The sequence below is a fragment of the Balaenoptera acutorostrata genome, chromosome 4, assembly GCF_949987535.1.
Source record: "Balaenoptera acutorostrata chromosome 4, mBalAcu1.1, whole genome shotgun sequence".
NCBI classification, from domain to species: Eukaryota; Metazoa; Chordata; class Mammalia; order Artiodactyla; family Balaenopteridae; genus Balaenoptera; species Balaenoptera acutorostrata.
In genome coordinates, this window is record NC_080067.1 from 67,121,550 (window position 1) to 67,146,340 (window position 24,791).

The following is a 24,791-nucleotide window of genomic DNA, read 5'->3' on the forward strand; positions in this document are numbered from 1 at the left end:
CCTAAACTGCAGGCATTTGGAAGAAGAGTGCCAGAGACAGCAGAGGAAGATCAAGTTGGAATTAGTACATGCCTCTTAAATGTCACAGGGTGGCAAGAAACTGGAGATGAAGTCAAAGTCTGCTGGGACCAGCAGCAGGAATTCTATGTGGACTCACAGCCATCTGTGGGACAGACTGCTGAGCAGCCTGTGGGATTACGGTCATTTTTTAAAACTGGCCTAAACTTGTGACCAGATGCCATGAGCAGGAGAAGACACTTTTCATGTGTGTTCATACCTGAGAGGGTTCTGCAGCAAGTCATGTGACAAGGTGCTATGAGGTGTCCCTTGGAGAATCAGGCCTACCTAGAGCAGTCAGGGCAGGAGTAACTTCCAAAACATCAGGTTTCTTCAGAGACCAGAGGGGCCACCTAAATTCTCATTACTGGGGAAGTAATCAGGAAGAAGAGAGGGAGGTGAAATCAGATGTCCTTGGGGCAGAAGAATGAAGAGAAAAACAGGGACCAGTATCACACGCAGGGAGGATGCCAGTATGCCTCAGTCCCCTGAAGTCAGAGCCCAGGGCTCACGGTGGTAACCAGTCATCCTTACCTGCATCTGGTGTGGCAAGTTTGGTCACAAACAGGATCCGAGGTACCTAGGTACCAATTCCTGGCACCTCATCGACTTCAATCTGTGAAGGATGGTTTCGAGAACAAAGCAAGCCTTGCCACCCCACCCATCCCACTCCCAAGAGAAACATTTCTTGTTTCAGAAGGAAAAGCTCGGGAGCAGGGGTAGGGAGCTCACCTTCTAGGTGGCAGAAGACTTACCTCTTTTCCCAGATCTCAAAATGGAAAATTTTCCAACTATGTCTTTCCTTGCTAAATCCTAATGCTACTGTGTTTGACTCCAAGGTTTAACTGGCCTAGTAGGGCCCATGACTGTCTGGGGTTGGGGGAGACAGCCTTCCTGGTAACTATAGAGTCAGAGAGAGTCAGACCTCTGCATCCAAAAGAGCTGCAGAGATGAGTCACATCTCTCTTCACCAGAGAAGGGAGGGAAGGGGTAGGCCTCAAGACTGGAGAGGCTCAGGTGCCATGAGCAAATAGTGTATTGTGTTCACTCTTGTCTTCACTCAACACTCTGAGGAGTTATTGTGTAACAGCCTTGCTGAGATGTTAAATATGTCTGTGGAGGAAAACAGGGTGGGGGTGGAGTGTGCTGAGATAATTTGTTATTTATGGTATTCTCTGTCTTCTGAAGAGTGGAACTCTCTTGTTTGAAAGGTGATGAGTGTGAAAATGCGAAGTACTGAAAAAGAGATGGCAGGGGGGTGGAAGGGTAGAGGGGATTGTCTAGGGGGAAGGTGGCAGAGACATGGAAGGGGAGGAACCCCAATCTTTTTTTTTTTTATTTATTTTTGGCTGTGTTGGGTCTTCGTTTCTGTGCGAGGGCTTTCTCTAGTTGCGGCGAGTGGGGGCCACTCTTCATCACAGTGCGTGGGCCTTTCACTGTCGCGGCCTCTCCTGTTGCGGAGCACAGGCTCCAGACGCGCAGGCTCAGTAGTTGTGGCTCACAGGCCTAGTTGCTCCGCGGCATGTGGGATCTTCCCAGACCAGGTCTTGAACCCGTGTGCCCTGCATTGGCAGGCAGACTCCCAACCACTGTGCCACCAGGGAAGCCCAGGAATCCCAATCTTGTGGCTGGAGAGAGGCCCAGAGAGAGGGTGTATGGTGGGAAAAGAGGAGTAGCTGGTACCAAGGAGGAGCGGAGGTGAGGGAGCAGAGATGTTTACAGGGAATTGTTAAGGAGTTTTGCGGTGTGAGATGCTGTATAATTCTCTTCGTGAAACCTTCAGTAAAATCTCCATCCATCAAGTGCTTTGCAGCTGGGAATTGTTGCAGGGAAGGGGCAAATGTGCCGAGCCCATAGCTGGTCAAAGGATCCAGCTGCATTCAAGGGCTGGGTATAAACACAGTGCTAGGGTCACATTATAAAGGATGTGGGAGGTGTGCACAGCTTCACAACAGCTGAGGGAGAGAGGAGAGGATCAGAACAGGTGGCGCCAGAGATGGGCCTTAAAGGATGACCAATATTTCTACTGGAATTTGGGACCAGATGCCATGAGGCAGGGAAGTCTGAAAGTGTGTGGTATGCTTAGGGAGTGATGCTTTACTATGTCCCAACTGTTGTCTGCATGGGGAAGAGGAGTAGGCTGGAGAGAAAAAAAAGAATGGCTGGAGGAACTCTGGATGCTTGGCCACCTTCAGACCTTAAAGGCTGTCATGAATGCTCTGGAGAGCAAAACAAGAACTTCCATGTGGTATGTGCAAGAAGACAGAATATGGAGCAATATACTATATCCCTGAAAGGAGAGGAAATTGGTCTGAAGACCCTCTGATTCCCCTCAGTAGCTACCTACTTCAAATGATCAAACTGACCTGGATTGTAAACACTGCATAAAATACATCATGTTACAGGGGGAGGGGGGAGGGATAAATTGGGATATTGGGACTGACATATACACACTACTATATACAAAATAAAAAACTAATAAGAACCTGCTGTATAGCACAGGGAACTCCATTCAATACGCTGTAATGGCCTATATGGGAAAAGAATCTAAAAATAAAAAAAGTGGATATATGTATATGTATAACTGATTCATTTTGCTGTACACCTGAAACTAACGCAACACTGTAAATCAACTATACTCCAATAAAATTTTTTTTAAAATCATATTACAATGACTCAATCTCAGCAGATTGCCCCTGGACTTGACACCTCTGCTTCTGTTCCAGTCCCAGCTGAGGAAAAGGCTGCCAGGCGGCCATGCTCACTGATTTGCGGGGTAGGTATAACTCCCAGGGCCCTCTACCAATGCCAAAACCACCTCTATTCTGGGGGCTGCCTGAGGAGCTCCCACACCCATCAATAGGCCCTTGCCTGTCTCCGGGGCTGCTGTCCTGTGAGTCCCCTCACTCCTTTCCACTCTCAGAATTGTGATTGATCACCCTGCATCCATCTGCCCCAAGAGAATCTGAGGACCTCATCATGCAGGCCAGTCCAAGTGCGTCCCAAGTGGTCTGGAGGCATTTTATTTCTCTCAAGTCCCCTTAACCTCAAGAAGTAGAGATCACTCACCGGTTAACAGATACATATTGAACATCTACTAGGTATACTGCAACACAAAATGAATAAGACATCATCCCTGACCTCAGGGATTTCAGAGGATACGCAGTTGGGAAAGGCATGTAAATATACCCGACCCTTAAACAACAAGGGTTGAATTGCAAAGGTCCACTTATATGCAGATTTTTTTTTTCAGTAGTAATTACTACAGTACTACACCATCCAGGATTGGTTGACTCTGTGGATGTGGAAGCAAGAATACAGAGGAACTGGGTATGTGGAGGACTGACTATAAACTATACACAGATTTTCAGGTGCGCAGAGGATGAGAGCCCCTAACCCCTGTGTTAGTGTGATGTCACACAATTAGTATGATAACTGCTGGGAAGGAGGTAAGGACGGGCTGCTGTGGGAAGAAGGAGGGGAGATACCTAGCCCAGAGGGCAATGAGGATGAATGGAGGGTTTCCTGGAAAGAGGACTCACAGGCTGACTCCTGGAAGGAAGAGCAGGAGCTAACCTAGTGAGTGGGGTGAATGGGAGGAGGGTGCATAAGAGGCATAGGGAGCAGGATATGGATGGGAATGGCCTGGAGACAGACAGCAGGAGTCCTTTGGGCAAGAGTCCTGTGGGAAGTTCACTGAGGCTGGTGTTCAGGCTGCAGAGTTGGGCCCCAGGGTGCATCAGGAAGACCCTTAAATGCTCTCTCAGGGAGTTGGAACTTTATGATGGTATTGAGGACCCCCAGGTGCTTAGTTGCCTCTCTACCCAAGGAAAAATGAAAAGCCATCCAAGAAAGGAAGTTGTATACTGTTTAACTCATCATTGAGCAATAAATACATAGTCTTAATAACATAAACATTAAATAATTATTTAAGCAGAAATGTAAGATATTGGAAGGATGGGGGACAGGGATGACAGCTCCCTTAATAAGAAATAGCCATACATTATATGGAAAGATAAATGTAAATATCAGAATAGCTCAAATTGTTGAAAGTGGTTGCTTCTGGAGAATGAAGAATGAGGAAGGATGGGAGATGGTACTCCTGTTGTACTACTAGACTTGTAATATTTAACTTTGTAAATACACTTTTTAGATAATTATGTACCTATATTCATATATAATTATTTTTTTAAAACATGTGTCAACCCCAGCCTCAACACTTAATAACTGAGTGATGAGAGCCAAATCTTTATCCCCTATGTGGCTTAGTTTCTTCACCTGTAAAATGGGATTATAACACTATCTTGCTGGGTTATTATGAAGATTAAAGGATATACGTAAAGTGCCTAGCACTCTGTCTGGAGCTTAGTAGAAACTCAATAAATGGTAGGTATTTTCATTTTTAATAACAGATGGAAAAGAGAACTAAAAAGCCTGTTTAAAAGGCCTGGACACAAGCCTTCTATATTATATACACCTCTGGTCACTGGAACACATCCTCTTATTTAATAAAAGCATGACTGTATTCATAAATTATGGAAGAGAGAGAAGTTATAATTTTGATATCAGAAACCAAAAACTAGTTAAATGTTTCAAAATCTGGAGGTGTACTCAACCTTGAAAAAAATATTTGCAGAAACAAAAAGATAAAATAATGTCTTTTGGTGTACATATGTCAGTCCCAATCTCCCAATTCATCACGCCCTCACCCCCGCCGCTTCCCCCACTTGGTGTCCATACGTTTGTTCTCTACATCTGTGTCTCTATTTCATATACACTAATATGTATAAAATGGATAACTAATAAGAACCTGCTGTATAAAAAAATAAATAAAATTAAATTAAAAAAAATAATACTGTCTTTTGGGGAATCAGAAAACAGGGATTTGTGAAAACTTTGTCTGATTTGCATGTACTTTTAAAATAGAAAGTTAACCCGGATGATACAGGTGACAGTAATAGATTTACAGTGAAATTTAGTTTCCCTGCGCTGTCTAGTTACTAGGGTTGTAGTCCCTTTCATCTCTCAGATCCTCAGATTTCCCGATTCTATACCAAGGGGTCAAATTAAAAGGTCTCTAAGCCTGGTCCCAAACTCTAGGGTTCTGAGAATTCTTGATTATGTGCTTTTGCCTAGGGACGTGGCAATAAACATCCGACTGAGGTTTCCCACTAGGCTCCTAACACGGATGCAGTTCCTTAACCTATCTCTACTTAAAACTGTTTCCGAGTCAATAGCCCTTGGATTGGATCTCAAGCCCCACATCCGACACCCGCCCTATAGCGGGAAATCCAAGCTGCCGGGGCGGCCACCCCCCCCGGAATAGGAACTACATCTCCCAGGGTCCCCCGGGGCGGGGGGCGCCCACTCGGATTGGCCAGGGTTGCGTGACGCTCAGTGTTTTGGCCCGGGCGGTCACATGTTTCCTTTGTTGTGAGCTGCGGAGACTGGTGGCTCGAGGAGACGCCGGCGCAGGAGACAGCGCTGCGCCGCCGGAAGCTAAGGTACGGCGGGGGCCGCCACTGCTGACCACTGCTGCTGGCCGCTTCCAGCCTTCGCTGAGAGGTACCCGGGGATGACAGCTCCGGGACCGGCCGAAAGGCGAGGAGCCGGCCAGAGCCGGGGGCGGAGGGGCGGCCCAGGTCATGACCACGGGGATGTCTGCAGGAGGGAAGCCTGCGGCGGTCGGCCTCTCGGAGCCAGAGGAGGGGTCCGAGGAGAGATTGCGGGTGGGGCTGCAGGGCCCCTGTTTGGGGTGAGGGGTCTCCGGGGCTCCTCTGGGGGTTGTCAGCCCCGGTTCCGCAACTACACTCTGAAAGGAAGGGCACCCCCAACTCCTGGCACTACCGCCCCGGAACCGCGGCGCTGCTGGCGCACCCGCCGGGGGCGGGTTGGGAGGGGCATGGCCGCCGGGGCGGGGGGTAGCAGGTGCGGGTCACCCTGGGGGACGGGGAGCAGCTGGCGGACAGGGCTGGGGAGAGAGGTCTCGCATTTTGCCGATGGGCTTCGAACGGAGCGCCGCTCTTTTTTAATCGAAGGTAGCGCTGAGAATGCGAAGGTCTGAAATCAAACCTTCCCGCTTGGTGGGGGCGACAGTTTGATCCTAACGGGGAGGACTGACGGGCCAAGTTGGGTCCCAGGGCTGCAGGCTAGAGACTCCCCATTACAGCAGTTGCGAAATGTGCTCGGCGCCGTCACCTGACCGTTGCCCTCGCCCCCACCTCCCGCGAGCCTTTGTTTACCACCGCTCGCCTGGGGGCCCGCTCCGGGAGCCGGGCCCTGGAAAGAAGGTCCCCCGGAAGCGGGCGGGGGAGCGGGCGTTCCGCCGGCGAAGTCCCCGCCTAATCTCCTCTCCTTTCCACCACTCCAGGCCTCGGTTTCTTAATTTAGTTCCTAATGGCCCCGCCCCCAGGTCCTGGACACTCGGGGCGAAGACTGTTAACGCGGCGGGGATTGGGGCCCTGCGGGTGCTTTCGGGCGGAACGACTGGGCGAGTTCCGAGTGTTTATTGGCGGGTGTCTTGTTGCGAGGTGGACTTGCCCAGGCAGTTCTTCCCCGCCCCCTTGAAGGTGATCTGGAGGACACGCGGGAGCGCGCGCTCGCTTTTTGTGCAGCTGGGACCCGAGCGGAGCCTCTGGCGGCGCGCGCTACCGAGCCGGGGGACTCGGGAGCGAGGTCCAGCTGACCCGCTATCCTTTGGTCGCCGCCGCGGCTTCTGCCTGAGCCTGTAGGCAGTGCTGGGGCCCGCGGAGGACCGGAAAATTATCCCTCTTTAACTCCTGTCGCCTTGTCTACCCAGATGGTGGGAAGAAAGCCCTCAGGCGAATTAAGTTCTTGCCTGTTCTGTAAACAAGGTTTAAATAGCTAAATAAGGACCATAAAGCCACATTTTAGAGTGCCTCACAGTCACCCCTGAGGCAGCGACCTTTCGCTGTTAATGTTAGTGGATTTTAATGATTAATCACTTGCTCTCTTGAACAGCTTTTTTTTTTTTGTAATTTATTTTTTTTCACACACACACACACACACTGTTTTATTTTTACAAGAGATAAATAGACTGACACCAAGCATTGTACATGGATGACCACAACAAAAGCAACAATGATTGCAATTACCAAACATGAAACACACTCATCCTATGTCATAATATTGACATTCAGTCCAGTAATCCTCCACTGTAACAGCTCCTTTACTTTGCAGTGAAAATTGATTTGTATATTCTTTGCCTCTGAGTCTTTGTGGGATTTTTTTTTTTTTAATTCAAACAGAAAGTCACAAAAATTATACTCATCCTCATCAGCTCACTCAGTCCCATGTAATTTTTTTTTTATCTTGATCTTTTGTTAGCACTTTTATGAGTTCATCAGTTTTTCATTAGAGTTCTGAAAACGCTTATTCATTCAGTTCAGCAGTACAGTCAGTTACCAGAAACCTGTACTTGACAGAGTCTTTTCCATGAATTTCTTGAAGATGAAACCTTTTTATAGGAACATATTTGCAAAAGCATCAGAGTACACCCAGAACTGTCTGTAAATGACAAAAGACTTAAAAATGACCATGGTTAAAGATTTGATGAAAGTTGAACAGCTTTTTAAAAATCATGTCTTAGTATTCGCAGCTACAGACTGTTTATGTCCACTGGCGAGGTTGGTTTTTGTTAAGTATGTAAAATAGATGAAAAACCTGCTTGCTGTCGACTAAGATGTAAAATTAGAATTCTATTTTTTAAAAAAATAACTTGAGGATATCCTACCCCCGCCCCCCCCAAAAAAGTTAAGATTCTTCTATACCCCGGTTTAGATGAGTTGTTTCCTTGTTTGGGGGATTATAGCTCACTCTTCTATGATGACAGTAATAAAATCTACAAGAACAATCATTTTAGCCACAGTGTGTTGAAGATGCGGTTTTCCTAATCTGTGATTTAATAGGGAACTTGGGTTTTATCAGATTTTATTTTACTATAAATCTGTAGGAATTCACCCAAGACGGTGCATTTCTGTAAGAGGTAGATTGAGCGCCCAGAGTGAGGCAGGAATTGACTACGAACAGTTCTCATTGTATGCATTCTTAATTTATTTTTAAAATTCAAGTTGAGATGACTATGCCGGAAGGAGCAGCTTCTGTGATCCTGAACTGCCTCCTGTCTTGTGCATTGAAGGCATTTAACATTTCTAAATAAGTACAAGTTGCAAACCTCTAACCTTTGTAAAAAATAAAACCACCACTCATAAGCCTGCTTATCCAGACAAAGCCTGTGACTTAGTCTCTAAACAGGAAGAAGAAATAATATTCTGAGTTGGAGCTTACTATCAGCTTTAATTTAAACTTTCTTGGCTTTTGTCCAAGTTGCTAAAACCTTAATGCTTTTTCAGAAAACTTCGTTTTAGTTTCGTTTTTCTGCCATTTTATTAAAACCCAAAGGTCAAGCCTGTGAAAAACAAATACTATTCATTAAATGAGGGACTGCAGTTATTTTTTGTGTATACTCCCTTTGTTTTTTTTAATATTTATTTATTTGGCTGCACCAGGTCTTAGTTGCAGCACGGGGGGATCTCTTAGTTGCAGCATGCAGGATCTAGTTTGCTGACCAGGGATGGAACTCTGGCCCCCTGCATTGAGAGCGCAGAGTCTTAACCACCAGAGAAGTCCCTGTATGTACTTTTTTCTTACCTAGGAATTTGGGACATCCTTTTTCAATAAATATTTAGGTATGGACTGTATAAAAAATGTAAATAAAATATCCTAGTATATCCTCATAAGTATATGAAATATATAAGCATATATATTTTGTATGATTCTATTTCTGTTGTGACTGAAACAAAGAGTATGTGGCCACTTGACAACTGTTGACATTTTAAAACCCTTATTCTTTCTCCTATTAAAAACAATAGCTAAACTAGCTTTTTTAAATTAAAGTTTGTCACTGCCTAAATTCGTCACCCAGGGGCTACAATTTTTCAGCATTTGGCACATCTTAAAGTCTACTAAATTGATGTCTACAAGTCATTAGGCTTTGCTCTTTACTCAGTGCTTTCTAAAACTTACTTCTGTAAATAATTTGTGTCACCACTAAGGTAAATAAAAGTCACTGTGACTTAAAAGCGCTTTTATCCATAGAGAGGTCACGTAAAGTATTGGATCTCAAACTTGTTCAAGTGGCAGAGTACTGGGTCACGTCCTTGCAGATTTAATTAATTCTAATAAGAGAACCAAAAACAATTTTTTAAAAAAAATTTATTTATTTTGTTTATTTTTATTTTTGGCTGCGTTGGGTTTTCGTTGCTGCACGCAGGCTTTCTCTGGTTGCGGTGCTCAGGCTTCTCATTGCGGTGGCTTCTCTTGTTGCGGAGCACGGGCTCTAGGTGTGCGGGCTTCAGTAGTTGTGGCACGTGGGCTTCAGAAGTTGTGGCTCGCGGGCTCTAGAGCACAGGCTCAGTAGTTGTGGCACATGGGCTTAGTTGCTCTGTGGCATGTGGGATCTTCCCGGACCAGGGCTCGAACCCGTGTCCCCTGCATTGGCAGGCGGATTCTTAACCACTGCATCACCAGGGAAGCCCCCAAAAACAATTTCGCTAAAAGAAAACATAACTATATATCTACAGGTCTTAAGATTTTAAAATAAAACAATGCATTAGATGTCTTCTAGCAAGATAAAACCAAGGACATTAAGTTTACATGTCAAGTAGGTTCAATAGGACAGTTTTATATCAAGTATGATGCCTGATGATTAACAAATATTTTTTTCTTCCTTTGGGGGTTGGGGAATATTAGTAGCCAAAAGTTTTAAAGCAAGGAAGAGAAACAGTGAATGGAGAAGTTCAATTTTTTTGTTCTGTGATTTGGGAGAAGACAGTATTCTTTTTTCAATTATAGAACCATAATTGTTTAGTCTGACACATTGTTTAAGAACTCCTAAATTTTTCATCATCAAATACCTCTTATTTCTCTTTCTCTCATTAATCAAAGTAATAATGTATTGACTATTTCAGGTTCATGTCAACAGGGATAATCACTTGCTGTAATTATAGACAAAGAAATTTAAGGGTTTTTTTCGTTTCTGATATCTTATGGTGAGTAAGTATGTTATTGGTGGTTTCATTAAGAAAATTAGAAAGTAACAGCTTGAAGACTGGACTTTAAGTGTTGCATTTGTAAAATTTGGTTCAGGAACCACTACTCCAAGAGTAAAGGTTTAAATTGAAGAGTATAAATTTACAACTTTTAAAAAGTGGTCATTAAATAGAATGGTTCAAATAAATTAGCGTTTGAGAAAATGCGGTGAAAAAAACTGCTTGGTTTCAGATAGTTCCATGTTAAATATAATTTCCTAGTTATTTTTAAATAATGGATTTACTATGTTACAGTGTTTTCTGACTTTCCTTCTGTTGAGTTACTGTATATCTTTAAAGATAAAACTCTTATTCTTTAGTAATTTTGCTGTTTCTGCTATGTTGTTCTTCACTCAAAGTTCAATTTGAGAATATGGAGTAGTGTGGAGCACAGCATGTAGCAATTCATTACTGCAAGTTGCAGGGACCATGTTAATCAAAATGTTGTTGGTTTCCTTTGCCATCTGGTATTTATAAGTCTTTGTAAGCCCCTCACTAATCCATGCTATCTTAAGGCTAATAGTAACTTGTTTCTTTGTATAGGGGTCCTGCATTCTAAAGGAAAAATAAGCTTGATTGCAGTTCTACACTCTAAAATCAATTCTGATACTATATAACGCCTTTGGACTTCTTACACTGACCTCCTCTGTCCCTAGCCCTTACTGATTAGGTTGGTAAGTATTACCTAAAAAACCTGCATAAAATGCCCAGGTGAATTGCCTTGCTCTTCTACTCCTTAAGGTATAATTCTAGACTAGATCAGTCATGAGAGAATCTATTCCCATTTGCACTCTAGCAGAGAAACAATTTGTGTTTTCTGCTAGAGAAACACTGAGAATTTGAATCTATTTTCGTATCAATCTTTGAGTTCTTGTCTGATTCTAATCTTAGCCAACCCCACAGCATCTAAAATTGGATCTGAATCCGATATTCACCACCCCAGTGGCAGACAGGGGGTAGGCTGTCTAGAATTGTTTCTTGAATTGACTCGAATTCCTACATTGGCTCAGGATCTTATTGTCTTATTGGGGGAAAAACTTACTTAGCTAGGACTAACAATCCCCTAATTTGACCAAGTTGAAATATTCTTTACCAAGGTATACACAAGTTAGATTGACTTCTGCAAATAAGGAAACAAGCAAGATAACATTCACTTCACAAACAATAATCATGTTTTAGACCCGTGAGATGCGAGTAGGAGCGCATACGGGGTAGTTGTCTCCGAGGGGCAGCAAAGGAAAAGGATTAGCCATGTCGTCTTTGATCAGAAAGGTGATCAGCACCACGAAAGCCCCAGCGGCCATTGGTCCCTACAGGCTCTTACAAACATGGGTGAAATTCTGAAAGCAGCAAGCTGTGACTTCACGAATGTGGTAAAAACAGCTGTTTTGCTGGCTGACATAAACGACTTCAATACTGTCAATGACATCTACAAACAATATTTCCAGAGTAATTTTGCTGCAAGAGCTGCTTACCAGGTTGCTGCTTTGCCCAAAGGAGGCTGTGTTGAGATTGAAGCAGTAGCTGTCCAAGGACCTCTCGTGACAGCATCACTCTAAGTGGGCCCAGTGTTATTTAGCCTGGAATTTTAATAATGTTTTTAAATTAACGTCTTAATTTTTACAGTATTTGTTGGAAAGTGTAAGGTTGACTGAAATATCTGAAGTTATTATGGAAATACCATATAATAAGGGGAATTGAACATGAGTTGAAGATTAATGATGAATCTAGTTACTTATGTTATAAATTACACTTCTGTAGCACTCATATTACTGGATGTGGGAAAAGAGACACACATTACATAGTTACTCAGGAAAATAAAAGTAAAGGGAAATAGAATGTAGGAAAGATGAGTTACTATTCCTGAGAAATAATAAAGAGCACACCTAATTCAATTAAACTATTAATTTAATGATGTGAACTATTTAGTTCTCATGTCAGATACATGATTCTGCTTTTATTTGAGTAAAATTAAAGCATTTAAGTTTGAATGGTAGAGGTAAAGGAGAAGAAACTGGACCAAATTTTATATGGATAATATTTTTCTAATGGAAATAAAATAGCATGCAGATTAAAAAAAACAAAAAACAAAAAAAACAATCATCAGGGTATAGAGGTGTGTGTTTGTATATACATGTAGAAAAAAATCAGTAGTCCATGCCTTGGTTTTCTGGATCCACTTTCGAATTTGCCAAAACTTGTTAAGAATTTATGATTTCTATTTATAGATATCTAGGCCAGAAACCAGAATCACTTGTGCTTAAATACTATTGGTATTCTGTGTACAGTTCAAGGTTCCAGTATTCTCTCTTAAGCATTCCTCTCTTCCCCTTCCAACAACAACAACAAAAAATTGTGCTGAATTGGTTGGTTTCTACAGGTACTAAAGTCTATAAGGATCAAAAAAGCAGAAGAAATATGCATTTATATACTAAAAGATTTAAGATAATTACTTGATAAGCATGGTGATTCTATATGGATAATCTAGATAACTAAGAATTTAAAACTGAAATTTTTTTCCTGAATTACCCAGAATACTTGAGATTTTGTCATTGCTTTCATAGTTATATAAAATATATAATGACTAAACTGTTTGCTTTGGGTAGTATTGATAGACCAACTCAGAATTATTTAATGACCCCAAACTCAGATGAAACATTAGTTACCAGACATTCTTCAAAAATCCAATGCAGAGTTATCATAGGATATGTTTCCTCATCTCAATTCCGCTGTTAGCTTGATGTTGACATGAATATTTGTTTACTCATCTTTCACTCAAGAAACCTTACTGCAGGATAAAATTGTCAAGTAAGGAAGATGATAAATAAGGAAACTATTTTAGATATAACATAAAGTTATTTATTTGCTTTAAGGATTATTATTCAGGATTGGTTTTCCTATGCAGAAGTAAACTTCCAGTCACAAACGGAAATCTACTAAAACCTTCTCTCAACATATTAGTAAATAATGCCAATTATACATAAAGTGATTACTATCTGATTTATGTGTTGCTGTTTTCCATTTATTTTAGGTGTGGAAAAACTGGGGCTTTGATCAAGCAAATGCTAAAAAGGTATTATATTTATAATGTTTATAAACTCTCTAAGCATTGTTATTAGAAAATGTAAATCATTTTCCTTCAACCAGGGATCACTTAGACCATCAGAGTAACAGGGAACAATTCTATCCTCAAGATCAGATAGGAAGGCAGCATCACAGACTTTTCTGTTACCAAATAAACTTCTTTTTTTTTTTTTTTAATAAATTTATTTATTTTTGGATGCGTTGGGTCTTCGTTGCTGCACGCGGGCTTTCTCTAGTTGAGAGCGCAGGCTCAGTGGTTGTGGCTCACGGGCTTAGTTGCTCCGCGGCATGAGGGATCTTCCCATACCAGGGCTCAAACCCATGTCCCCTGCATTGGCAGGTGGCTTCTTAACCACTACGCCACCAGGGAATCCCCCAAATAAACTGTTTACACACTCCTTTCTACTCCTTCCGAATATTCTCAGTCCCTATTCTACCGTTTCTCCAGTCCAAAAGACACTAAAATAAGTTATCTCCCTTCATTTTTCTGGGACATAGGCCAAAAACGGGTAATTTTTAAATCTACCTAGCAATCTGAAACTAGGTCTACAACATTTATGAGTTCTGTAGTTGGAAATAAACTCTAGAGTACTCTTAATCAAAAGAATCTTTCTCTTAAAAATCTTCCTTTCAAGTGAGAGTGTAGCGCCAAGAATAAAGCTCCTGAAGGAAATGAGGGAGAGAAAGCAAGGGATACTATCTTTTCTACACAAATTATGTGTCTTTGGCAGTCAGTCATTGAGATTCCAGTCACCCCTGCATCCACTAACTTATGTAGGTATTATTTTCAGTCATTATATTTCTTTGGAACAAACATTGTCCTCGTGTTTTGCCTATTTATTTGCTACTTTTTCCTGATGGGAATAATGATGCTTTGATATTTGCTAAATTTTTAGAAGAATTCAGTCTAATTTTAAAGTCTACTGAATTACATCTGGAAGCCCAGAGGATACACTCTGAAATGCATCTCATATTCCTAAGACACAGTTGTGTAAATCATTTAGTCTGTCATCAATACAAAGAGTTTATATTTCATGCTGTTGTGGACTAGTTCATGGAAGAGTTCTCAGAAAGTCCAGAGAAAGTGAGGCTGTCCAAAAAGCCACACAAAAGCTTCTTGGAAGGAAATAGCCCAGATCTATGAGATAGTCTCTTTTACGTACAAAGCAGTATCTTGTTGCTGTTGAATGCATTTAATACCAGGTGATTTTATAGCTGTTCTAATTCAGGATTTTCTGGTAAAGCAGTGGAAGACCTCTTGGCAGTCAATAATCAAAGAAAATAGCCATGAGAATTAAGGGGCAGAAAATAACATATAAAGACCTTTAACTCATATAAAATTTTAACCAGCCTTATATTAATCCAACTCACTCAATATGCTATCCCCAAATTTATCAGATACAGATACAATAAGATACCAGATTAACGAATACCAGATAGAGTAAAATTATTGGATACAGAAAGCAGAGTATCTTTTCATTTATGTTTTCTTACTTGTCCCTTTTAGCCAAAGGGAAATTCTGAGTACTTGCAGTATGTTATTTTGTTTTGCATTCTCAACACATTTTCATTTAAACTTTGAGAAAGCAGAAATGTATGGGAGCTTTCCTGGGGCACAATGGTTAAGAATCCGCCTGCCAATGCAGGGGACACGGGTTCGAGCCCTGGTCCGGGAAGATCCCACATGCCACGGAGCAACTAAGCCCGTGTGCCACAACTACTGAGCCTGCGCTCTAGAGCTCGTGAGCCACAACTGCTGAGCCCACACACCACAACTACTGAAGCCCATGTGCCTAGAGCCCGTGTTCCTCAACAAGAGAAGCCACCGCAATGAGAAGCCTGCACACTGCAACAAAGAGTAACCCCCTCTCGCCACGACTAGAGAAAGCCCGCACACAGCAATGAAGACCCGATGCAGCCAAAATTAAAAAATAAATTTATTAAAAAAAAAATGTAGGGAGGTAGAAGCCAATTACAAATACACTCTGGATCACATATCAACTTACAGAGATGTGAAAAGAGAGTAGGAGTAGAAGAACCACCTTAAAAATCAAAATTTAAGAGAATTGATAGCTATAGTCCAGTGCCTCAATCCATCAGTTACCTATTCAGAGCCGTTTTTGAGGGAGATTTGAGGATGTTTCTTACTACATAATTATAGTGCAGATTTTGGGTAAAATAGAGGAAGACACAAGATAAATAAATACTTATCATTTGACATACGTGCCTCCTTTTTTCTATGCCTAGATGCAGTGATACTTAAATTTTTCTATTTTCTTTGCGTATTTTTAAAAATATTTATTTATTTGGCTGCAGCAGGTGGGCTCCTTAGTTGTGGCACATGGGTTTCTTAGTTGCAGCTCACCAGCTTCTTAGTTGCAGCATGTGGGCTCCTTAGTTGCGGCATGCATATGGGATCTAGTTCCCTGACCAGGGATCGAACCCAGGACCCCTGTATTGGGAGTGCAGAGTCTTATCCACTGCACCCCTCTTTGCATATGTTTTTTGTTTGTATGTATTTTGTGTTTTTTTTTTCCTTTTCCAGCAGTAAAAACATTTATACAAACATACATCTGTACTATAATGTGTGCCTACGTAGTATACAGATAGCTACATAAGTCTCCCAGCTGCTTTAGATAAAAATTCTTAGAGACCTACCTAGAATGGGGAGAATCTGAGAAAAATTCTTATCAGATACCCCTAGTCCAGCTCTAACTCTTGCTTCAATTTTTTTTAACATATTTATTGGAGTATAATTGCTTTACAATGATGTGTTCGTTTCTGCTATATGACAAAGTGAATCAGCTATACATATGCATATATCCCCATATCTCCTCCCTCTTGTGTCTCCCTCCCACCCTCCCTATCCCACCCCTCTAGGTGGTCACAGAGCACCGAGCTGATCTCCCTGTGCTATGCGGCTGCTTCCCACTAGCTAGCTATTTTACATTTGGTAGTGTATTTATGTCCATTTGCATATGTTTTGATATCTGCTTTTTACTTACTATCTGGTTAATGCTTCCCCATGTCATTAAATAGTCTATATAATTTTTAATGGCAGGGACTGTGTTCCATCCTTAATATGTACTGTGGTTTAACTAATCCCCTATTGTAGGGTACTTAGGTTGTTTTAAGTATTTTCTATTAATACAGCATTGAACACCTGTAGATAAATCTTTCCATATAATCCTGATTATTTCCTTAGGATAGATTGCTAGAAAGGGACTTACTGGTCAGACAACATACGTATTTTTTTTTTTAATTTTATTTATTTATTTATTTTTATATTTATGGCTGTGTTGGGTCTTCGTTTCTGTGCAAGGGCTTTCTCCAGTTGCGGCAAGTGGGGGCCACTCTTAATCGCGGTGCGCGGGCCTCTATCGCGGCCTCTCTTGTTGAGGAGCACAAGCTCCAGACGCGCAGGCTCAGTAGCTGTGGCTCACGGGCCTAGTTGCTCCGCGGCATGTGGGATCTTCCCAGACCAGGGCTCGAACCCGTGTCCGCTGCATTGGCAGGCAGATTCTCAACCACTGCGCCACCAGGGAAGCCCCAACATACATATTTTTAAAAGCCATTGATAGATATAGCTGAATTCTTCTTAGCAGCACTATGTTAAAATAATAAACATTTATATTAGGGTTTGAATGTACTCAAGTTCTGTGTCTTACAGCATTCTGACTTAACTCTACATTCAGTAACTGAAACCCAGTTGTGTAAAAGGGAAACAGAAGGTTATTAGTAATTCACAACGTACATAGCATCCTTTCAACTGGGGGGGTTTAAGGAGTACTATTGCAAATTACCCCTAATGTTCTAATTGTATAAATTTTTATTTATCAGTTTTTATTAAAGTGAGATATAGTGCTCTAAAGCCTGTATGAAATATATTGATTGTGTAATTTTATTGTAGTGTTTACATCAAAATAAAATGTCAGTTGAGTACTGAACTTTCTACATATTGAAATGGTTTAATTTTTTTTACTTTTAGCCACATAAGGAAGATCCTTAACAGTTATTTCTCAACAATTATATAGTCAACTGATGTAACAATGGTACTAATATTGGGACGAAGACTAAACAGAGAGGATCTCGGAGTGCGTGATTCACCAGCAACAAAGCGTAAAGTTTTTGAAATGGACCCTAAATCTCTGACAGGCCGTGAGTTTTTTGACTTCTCTTCAGGATCATCCCATGCTGAAAACATACTCCAGATATTTAATGAATTCCGAGATAGTCGTTTGTTCACAGATGTTATCATTTGTGTGGAAGGAAAAGAATTTCCTTGCCATAGAGCTGTTCTCTCAGCCTGTAGTAGCTACTTCAGAGCTATGTTTTGTAATGACCACAGGGAAAGCCGAGAAATGTTGGTTGAGATCAATGGTATTTTAGCTGAAGCTATGGAATGTTTTTTGCAGTATGTTTATACTGGAAAAGTGAAGATCACTACAGAGAATGTACAGTATCTCTTTGAAACATCAAGCCTTTTTCAGATTAGTGTTCTCCGTGATGCATGTGCCAAGTTCTTGGAGGAGCAACTTGATCCTTGCAATTGCTTAGGAATCCAGCGCTTTGCTGATACCCATTCCCTCAAAACACTCTTCACAAAATGCAAGAATTTTGCATTACAGACTTTTGAGGATGTGTCCCAGCATGAAGAATTTCTTGAGCTTGACAAAGATGAACTTATTGATTATATTTGTAGTGATGAACTTGTTATTGGCAAAGAGGAGATGGTTTTTGAAGCCGTCATGCGTTGGGTCTATCGTGCTGTTGATCTGAGAAGACCACTGTTACATGAGCTCCTGACACATGTGAGACTCCCTCTGTTGCATCCCAACTACTTTGTTCAAACAGTTGAGGTGGACCAACTGATCCAGAATTCTCCTGAGTGTTATCAGTTGTTGCATGAAGCAAGACGGTACCACATACTTGGGAATGAAATGATGTCCCCAAGGACAAGGCCACGCAGGTAAGAAGACTGTTTACATATTAACTACAACATAATTAACGAAAATTTTTGTTTTTAAAATATTTTAAAACTTTCTGAGTGTAATCTTAGTGTAGTCATTTATATGTATCATCTGCATGTTGCTTTATATAATTTGAGATTTGTTTTGGATTACAAATCATTAGAATTTCTCTCCCAGTGAAGACTAGATTCAACAATAGCATTTTTCATTACTGTTATTCTGAGCTACGAGATGGCATTGCAGAGGGTCTTTGCAGCTATGCATGTTTCAACATATTTCTTTAATTTCTCTTAACCTTTGTAGGGTACCAAATTTATTCCCCTTTTTTTTTCCCTGAAGATCTTTGGATGTAAGGTAGCTAAAGAGTTTGTTAGACTCTGTTGGACTGCCTCTACTTATAAAAAACAATTTGTATATTCACAGACTAACCTTTTTCCTAACAGACAGCATGAAATATAGAGGTGAAGTAAGTAAGCTGATATAGATTGAGGGGGTTCTCAGATGTAAAACCAAGGCTTCAGATCTTTTCTCATTGCCACAGTTACTAGATTTAAAACACCTATAGATTTTAATTCATAAACTGTAGAAAAATAATCTCTGTGCCTTAATAATGGAAGGAATAGTATTAAACGTGTTTTACTGTGAATAAGCAAAAATTGGCTATTGTGAGAAATATTATAGTGAAGAATCTTTTTTTTTTTTTAAAAGGGCTTTTTTTTTTTTAAATTTATTTATGGCTGTGTTTGGTCTTCGTTTCTGTGCGAGGGCTTTCTCTAGTTGCGGTGAGCGGGGGCCACTCTTCATCACGGTGCGCGGGCCTCTCACTATCGCGGCCTCTCTTGTTGCGGAACACAGGCTCCAGACGCGCAGGCTCAGTAATTGTGGCTCACGGGCCTAGTTGCTCCGCGGCATGTGGGATCCTCCCAGACCAGGGCTCGAACCCGTGTCCCCTGCATTAGCAGGCAGATTCTCAACCACTGCGCCACCAGGGAAGCCCCAAGAATCTTTTAAATATTTTTCTAACAAAGCTAACTTTTTTGGTGTGTGTGGTAAAAAACATAACATAAAATTTACCATCCTAACCATTTTTAAGTGTACTGTTTAATAGTGTTAAATATATTCACATTGTGTGAAACTGATGTTTATTTTCCCACACCATCTCCACTTTTTCTATAAATTTACTATAGCGTAGCTCTCAAGCCACATTTTTGGCATTGATTTTGATTATCATTGTTTTGGAATGTGATTAAAATCAGCATATTGTGAGATAGCATGTTTTTAATTAAAATTCAGCATATTGTGAGATAACATGTCTTTAAAATCTACACTAGTTTGGATATAGCAATATTTAATCTGTTTCTTCATACGTAAAATGAAAATTATGATAAATGGTGCTTACTTCACAGGTTTTGCCATTGAAACTATTAAATGCAGTAATCCTTAAGCTTCTCAGCATAGAAAGTGGTACATAGGAAGTGCTTTAAAAATTATTGGCCATTATTATTTATATAGTGTAGTGTTGGTCTGACCCACTTTAAGAAAACTCCCAGTACTTGACAGTCTGAACTTTTTTATAAATTGGATACAATATTGAGTAACTATTATTACAAAAATTAATGTAATATTTCTTCGTATTAGGGTTAGAGTGCATTTTCACTTCAAAGTCAGGCGACTTTAGTTAAAAGTAATAGTTTTATAAGAAAGAAATATAAGGACTTCCCTAGTGGTGCAGTGGTTAAGAATCTGCCTGCCAATGCAGGGAACACGGGTTTGACCCCTGGTCTGGGAAGAACCCACATGCTGCGGAGCGACTAAGCCTGCGAGCCACAACTACTGAGCCCGTGCACCACAACTACTGAAGCCTGCGCGCCTAGAGCCTGTGCTCCGCAACGAAGAGTAGCCCCCGTTTGCCGCAACTAGGGAAAGCCCGCACGCAGTAACGAACACCCAACACAGCCAAAAATAATTTTAAAAATTTTAAAAAAAGAAATATAAAATACTTTACTCCTGGTCTTTTAACAAAGAACAAAAACTACAGTTTTATTCTATAAAATATACTGATGATTTTTTTTAAGTTCTTTCTTTTAGGACTGTTAAGAGACTTCGGCTGAGCCTAAGAATGTGAAAGACCAAGGTTCTTAAATGTATTAATTAAGAAAGCTAAACAGCTTTGGGGCTGTTCCAGAACTTTTCTGGGCAAACAGTGTCTTTCCAAGGGGAGAATCGTATATTTTTACAAACAGAATCCCCTGTGGTAGACAGAGTGGTTTTGGGTCAAATAGAGTTAATAATATCTATCCCCCATATCTCCCATCTGCATAGGATTAGAATAGGGACCAAGGAATATATGTTGTAGAATCAAAAGTCATTTATATTAAAATTATTTGTTTATAAAGATATGACCGGAACGAAATCAGAGTGCAGCCTAAAGGTAATTAGGCTTACATTATAACTAGAGAATTTTCTGATTTTCTTAGTTATTTGATTTACAAAAATATAATTTTACATCCAATTTTTAAGGGAACCAATCCATTTCATACAGTGAAACACATCTATATAAGATTATGATATATCATTTTTCTTTAGGAGGCAAGTAGAAAAAAAATCAAACTATAGTTTTATTGAATTTGCAGACTATTGTAAATATAATAGCAGATATTTATTTTATGTAAATTTTATATTTTATGTATTACATGAGGAATCTGGAGGAATCCTTTATTTTACAACTCTGCCATCACCTTCTATCCTTTATATTCTGTCTTCCACTTATCTGTTACTGCATGTTAGAACTAATCACTAGGAATTTCCTTATCTGAACAATATGTATTATTTATACAGGTTCTCATCTTTCTGAGAAGCTACAAACTTTGTAAGAGGAGTGATGTCTCCACTTCTTCAACTGCAGCTCACTCCTCTGACTTCTGCTCCAGTCAGTCTACTGAAACTCCTCTCAATCAGGTCATCAGTGACCTTCTATTTGTTATTTGTTAGCCTCTTTTCAGTCTTTATTCACCTTGATCTCTGTTTAGGATCTGACATTTTTTTAACTGCTTTAATCTGTCTTGAAACTCTCTTCCATTAGCTTCAGGAGTACAATTTCCCTCACGGTCCTCTTCTCCAGCTACTCATTTTCAATTTGATAGCTCTTTTTCTAGTGTTTGAAATGTTGATATTCCCTTGGTTAACCTCTCTTCGTCTTGCCTTGATACTTTCCTAGATGATCTCATCTATTCTCATGGTTTTGATTACCATGCTTGCTACTGACTATCAAAACTATATATCCAGCCCAGACTTTTTCATTCGTTCCATCATTCAGCCAATGTTTTTTTAAAAAAATTATATACATATAGTTATACATATACAAAATATATATATTTACTTGAAGATGCATCTTTAAAACAATAACATAGGCAAAATTAACCTCAAAGTTAAGAATAATTCTTTCTATTATTTAATATCCATTCCATATTCATGTTTCCCCAGTCTTTTCCAAACTGTCCTTTAATGAACCTGGATCCAGTCCAGGACTACTCATTGCATCTGGTTTTTTCCATGAAGTCTTTTATTTCAAAACAGTTTCTTTTTCATGATTCTGACTTGTTCATGGTCAAGTTGTCCAGAAAAATATTCCACCTTCTGTATTAGTCTGATTGCTTCCTTATGGTGTCGTTTAGCTGCATTTAGCGGTTTCCTGGAAACTGGAAGTTAGCTTCAGCTCGATGGAGACAAGTTAAATATTTTTGATTAGAATTCATCCAAGGTAATGTATATATCACATTGCATCACATTGGGAGACACAGCATATCTGGTGGTCCCACCATTAGTGATGGCAAAGATCAGCTCTGGATTAGGGCAGTGACAGTCCCATCCCAGCACTGTGCAGTTAGGTTATACTCTTCACATCATCCAATATTTCTTTAGTGTTTATTGTGTGCCAACTATTTTCCAGAGCTCAAGCCATACTGGATAGTCTACCTATATATACCCATGTGTCTCTTAAATGACAGAAAAAAAACCCAAGATACATTATATTAGAAATGGAGTGTGATGGCAGGTTTCTAGGAAGAGGATATAGAACATAAGACCATGAAAACTTTGATAATCGGTACTGCCAGTTGTAAACCTCGGGTATATAAAGAAGAAATAGTGGAGACCAATCACAGAAGGAGTAAAGCTTAGGAATCGTTGTTTTTACTAATATATGTTATACAACTTTAAATTTCTGTACTAATGTATAATACTGTTTTTAATAAACACATAGTGCAAGCCTCACGATGTGTCAAGAGTACTGGCTTCAGAATCAGATAGACCTGGACAAGAACCTAGCTCTAATAACTAGTTAATTCTGTGATGCTGGGCAAAGCACTTTAACTTCTCTATGTGTCAGTTTCCTCATCTGTAAAATAAGCATAATACCATCTACCTTGTAAGATTGTTGTGAGGACTAGAACTGTCATATGAAAAATGCATAACCTAGTATTTGACACAAAAATGCTTAATAAAAATTATTGCTGGTTTCATGAATAATCAAAATACATTTTAAATTTGCACTATACTTTTATAGAATAGGAAATGTGGTTTGAGAGACAGAAATGCTTGCTATCAAATGGTTTATTTTAAGTATAAATTGTTCATACCTATGGAAAAATATCTGCGACACTCCATTAAACAATAGAGATAGCTAAGATTTAATAAGTTCATCACTTTGAGTTTGGAATTGGTTAATTAAGTACTTGTCTCTTCTAATACTTTCTACTACCTCTTGTCTGATAATCAGTTACTATATAATGAAAATAGGAACCTGATTGCCATAATGAGGACAAGGTTCAAGTTCTTACTGAATAAATCAGTGAGAAGACTAAGGTTAAGATTTTTTTTTAAGAAATAATATTTTAGAACTCAGTGTTCTGATTTTTTGTTCCAGTCCCTCTTAAGAGTGATAATCTACTATATCATCGGATGCATGGTTTACCATTTTTATACGTGTTAGTTCATTGTTATTTTGAATTCATTTTTACATAAAAGTACTGTATACATGCCTAAGTCTCCCTCTACCTGACCCTTGATATATCAGTTCTCATCCCAAAGGATATCTCCCTGTTACCAGTTTTTTTTAACTTTTTAGAAATATTCTTTGCATATAGAAGTGTGTGTGTGTGTATATGTACACATACGTCTCTACTGTTTTTATACAGACGGTAGTGTACTTCTCTCACAGTTCCTGCACCTTGTTTTTATCACTTAAAAATATCTTGGAGGTTGTTCTATATTAGCACTTACAGGTCTTCATTCTTTTTTTTTTTTTTTTTTTTTTACTCTTCATTATGGAAAATTTCAAATTCTTTTTAAAGAGATGTATAGTATCACATTTATGGATAGCATAATTTATTTAATCCATCTCTTGGTGATGGACATTTAGGTTGTTTCTAAATTTTTTTCATCGCAAACAGTGCTCAGTGAATATTCTTATACATATGTCCGATAATTTATAGCATAAATTACTAGGAGTGGAATTGCTCAGTCAGAGGATATGTGCATTTTAAATTTTGGTAGATATTGTAAAAATTGACTTCCAATTTATACTTCATCTAAAAATATGAAAGTCCCTATTTCTTCAGTCCTTCCCCAGCACAGTGTATTATTAGTTTTTGTAAATCTTTGCTACTCTGGAAAGTGAAAATTTATATCCCATAATTTTGATTTGCATTTCTTTAATGTGGAAGATTGAGCATCTTTTCCTGAGTTTGAAAACCATTTGTAGGTTGTTTTTTTTCTGCAGTTCATTGAACTCTAGTGGATCAGAATTCTGATTGCAAGTAATTGAAACCAGCTCACCAGCGTAAGCATAGAAGGCAGATAGATGTATTAAAAGGGTACAGGAAGTCATTATCTTGTAGAACCTAAGGGCAGAAATTCAACAGGACTTCCAAGGAGACTAGAACAGGCTACGGAAAAGCCATCAGAAACCAAGCTGTGCCCTCTTAACGCTTGCCTCTGCTCTTCTCTGCATGTCTGCATCATTCTCTCTCACTAGTCTGGTTGAATATGACCACTCATGGGATTTGGTTTCTATATTACAAGTTCAGTCACTCAGAGAGACTGAATCTCTCCATCTCATGTGGAGAGATAATCTCTGATTCAGCTAGACAGCCTTCTCTGAACAGTTACCTGTGGCCTTGGGAGCAGGATCATGTAGCAGAAAAGTGATAGCAGAAATGCTTGTCCCATATGTAAGAGCAGACAACCCACTAGTGGCTATTAATAATAAGGTATGGGTTTTCTCCTTTGTTCTTTCTTAACTTGAGTCAAAAAGAGGGGGTGGAGTAATTTATGTTAATTGGAGATAACAAAAAATAATATCCATATTCCCATCTCCGAGAGGTAACACTGTGGCACTTGGCTTTATTCTTCCCTTTTATTCTCTAAGAATTTATTATTTCTTTTACAAAGCTGTAATCTATTTCATAGTCTGCTGTTATTATTTAATATATGGTAAACATGTTTTCATGACATGAAATCTACAGTGAACCATAGCCATCCCACCCACATTTGAACTCTTCCTGATTTTTTA

General features: G+C 39.8%; 1 protein-coding gene and 1 pseudogene across 6 annotated transcripts in view; both read left to right on the forward strand.

Annotated features, from left to right (window-relative positions):
• Positions 1-5,471: 5,471 nt before the first annotated feature.
• The window catches only part of KLHL24 (kelch like family member 24), a 39,468-nt gene continuing 20,148 nt past the window's right edge, over positions 5,472-24,791 (forward strand). The window contains exons 1-5 of one of the 6 annotated variants that reach the window (XM_007195344.2): positions 5,506-5,561; positions 10,047-10,127; positions 10,710-10,840; positions 13,198-13,239; positions 17,239-18,219. In XM_007195344.2, coding sequence (XP_007195406.1) covers positions 17,300-18,219 — 920 coding nt within the window. In that variant the 5' untranslated portion in view covers positions 5,506-5,561; positions 10,047-10,127; positions 10,710-10,840; positions 13,198-13,239; positions 17,239-17,299. Of the gene's footprint in view, positions 5,623-10,046; positions 10,128-10,709; positions 10,841-13,197; positions 13,240-17,238; positions 18,220-21,101; positions 21,179-24,791 lie in introns of those variants that run through there. The other 5 variants (XM_007195343.2, XM_007195345.2, XM_007195346.2 and 2 more) reach the window with 5 other exon arrangements.
• LOC114235644 (2-iminobutanoate/2-iminopropanoate deaminase-like) lies at positions 11,418-11,951 on the forward strand (annotated as a pseudogene).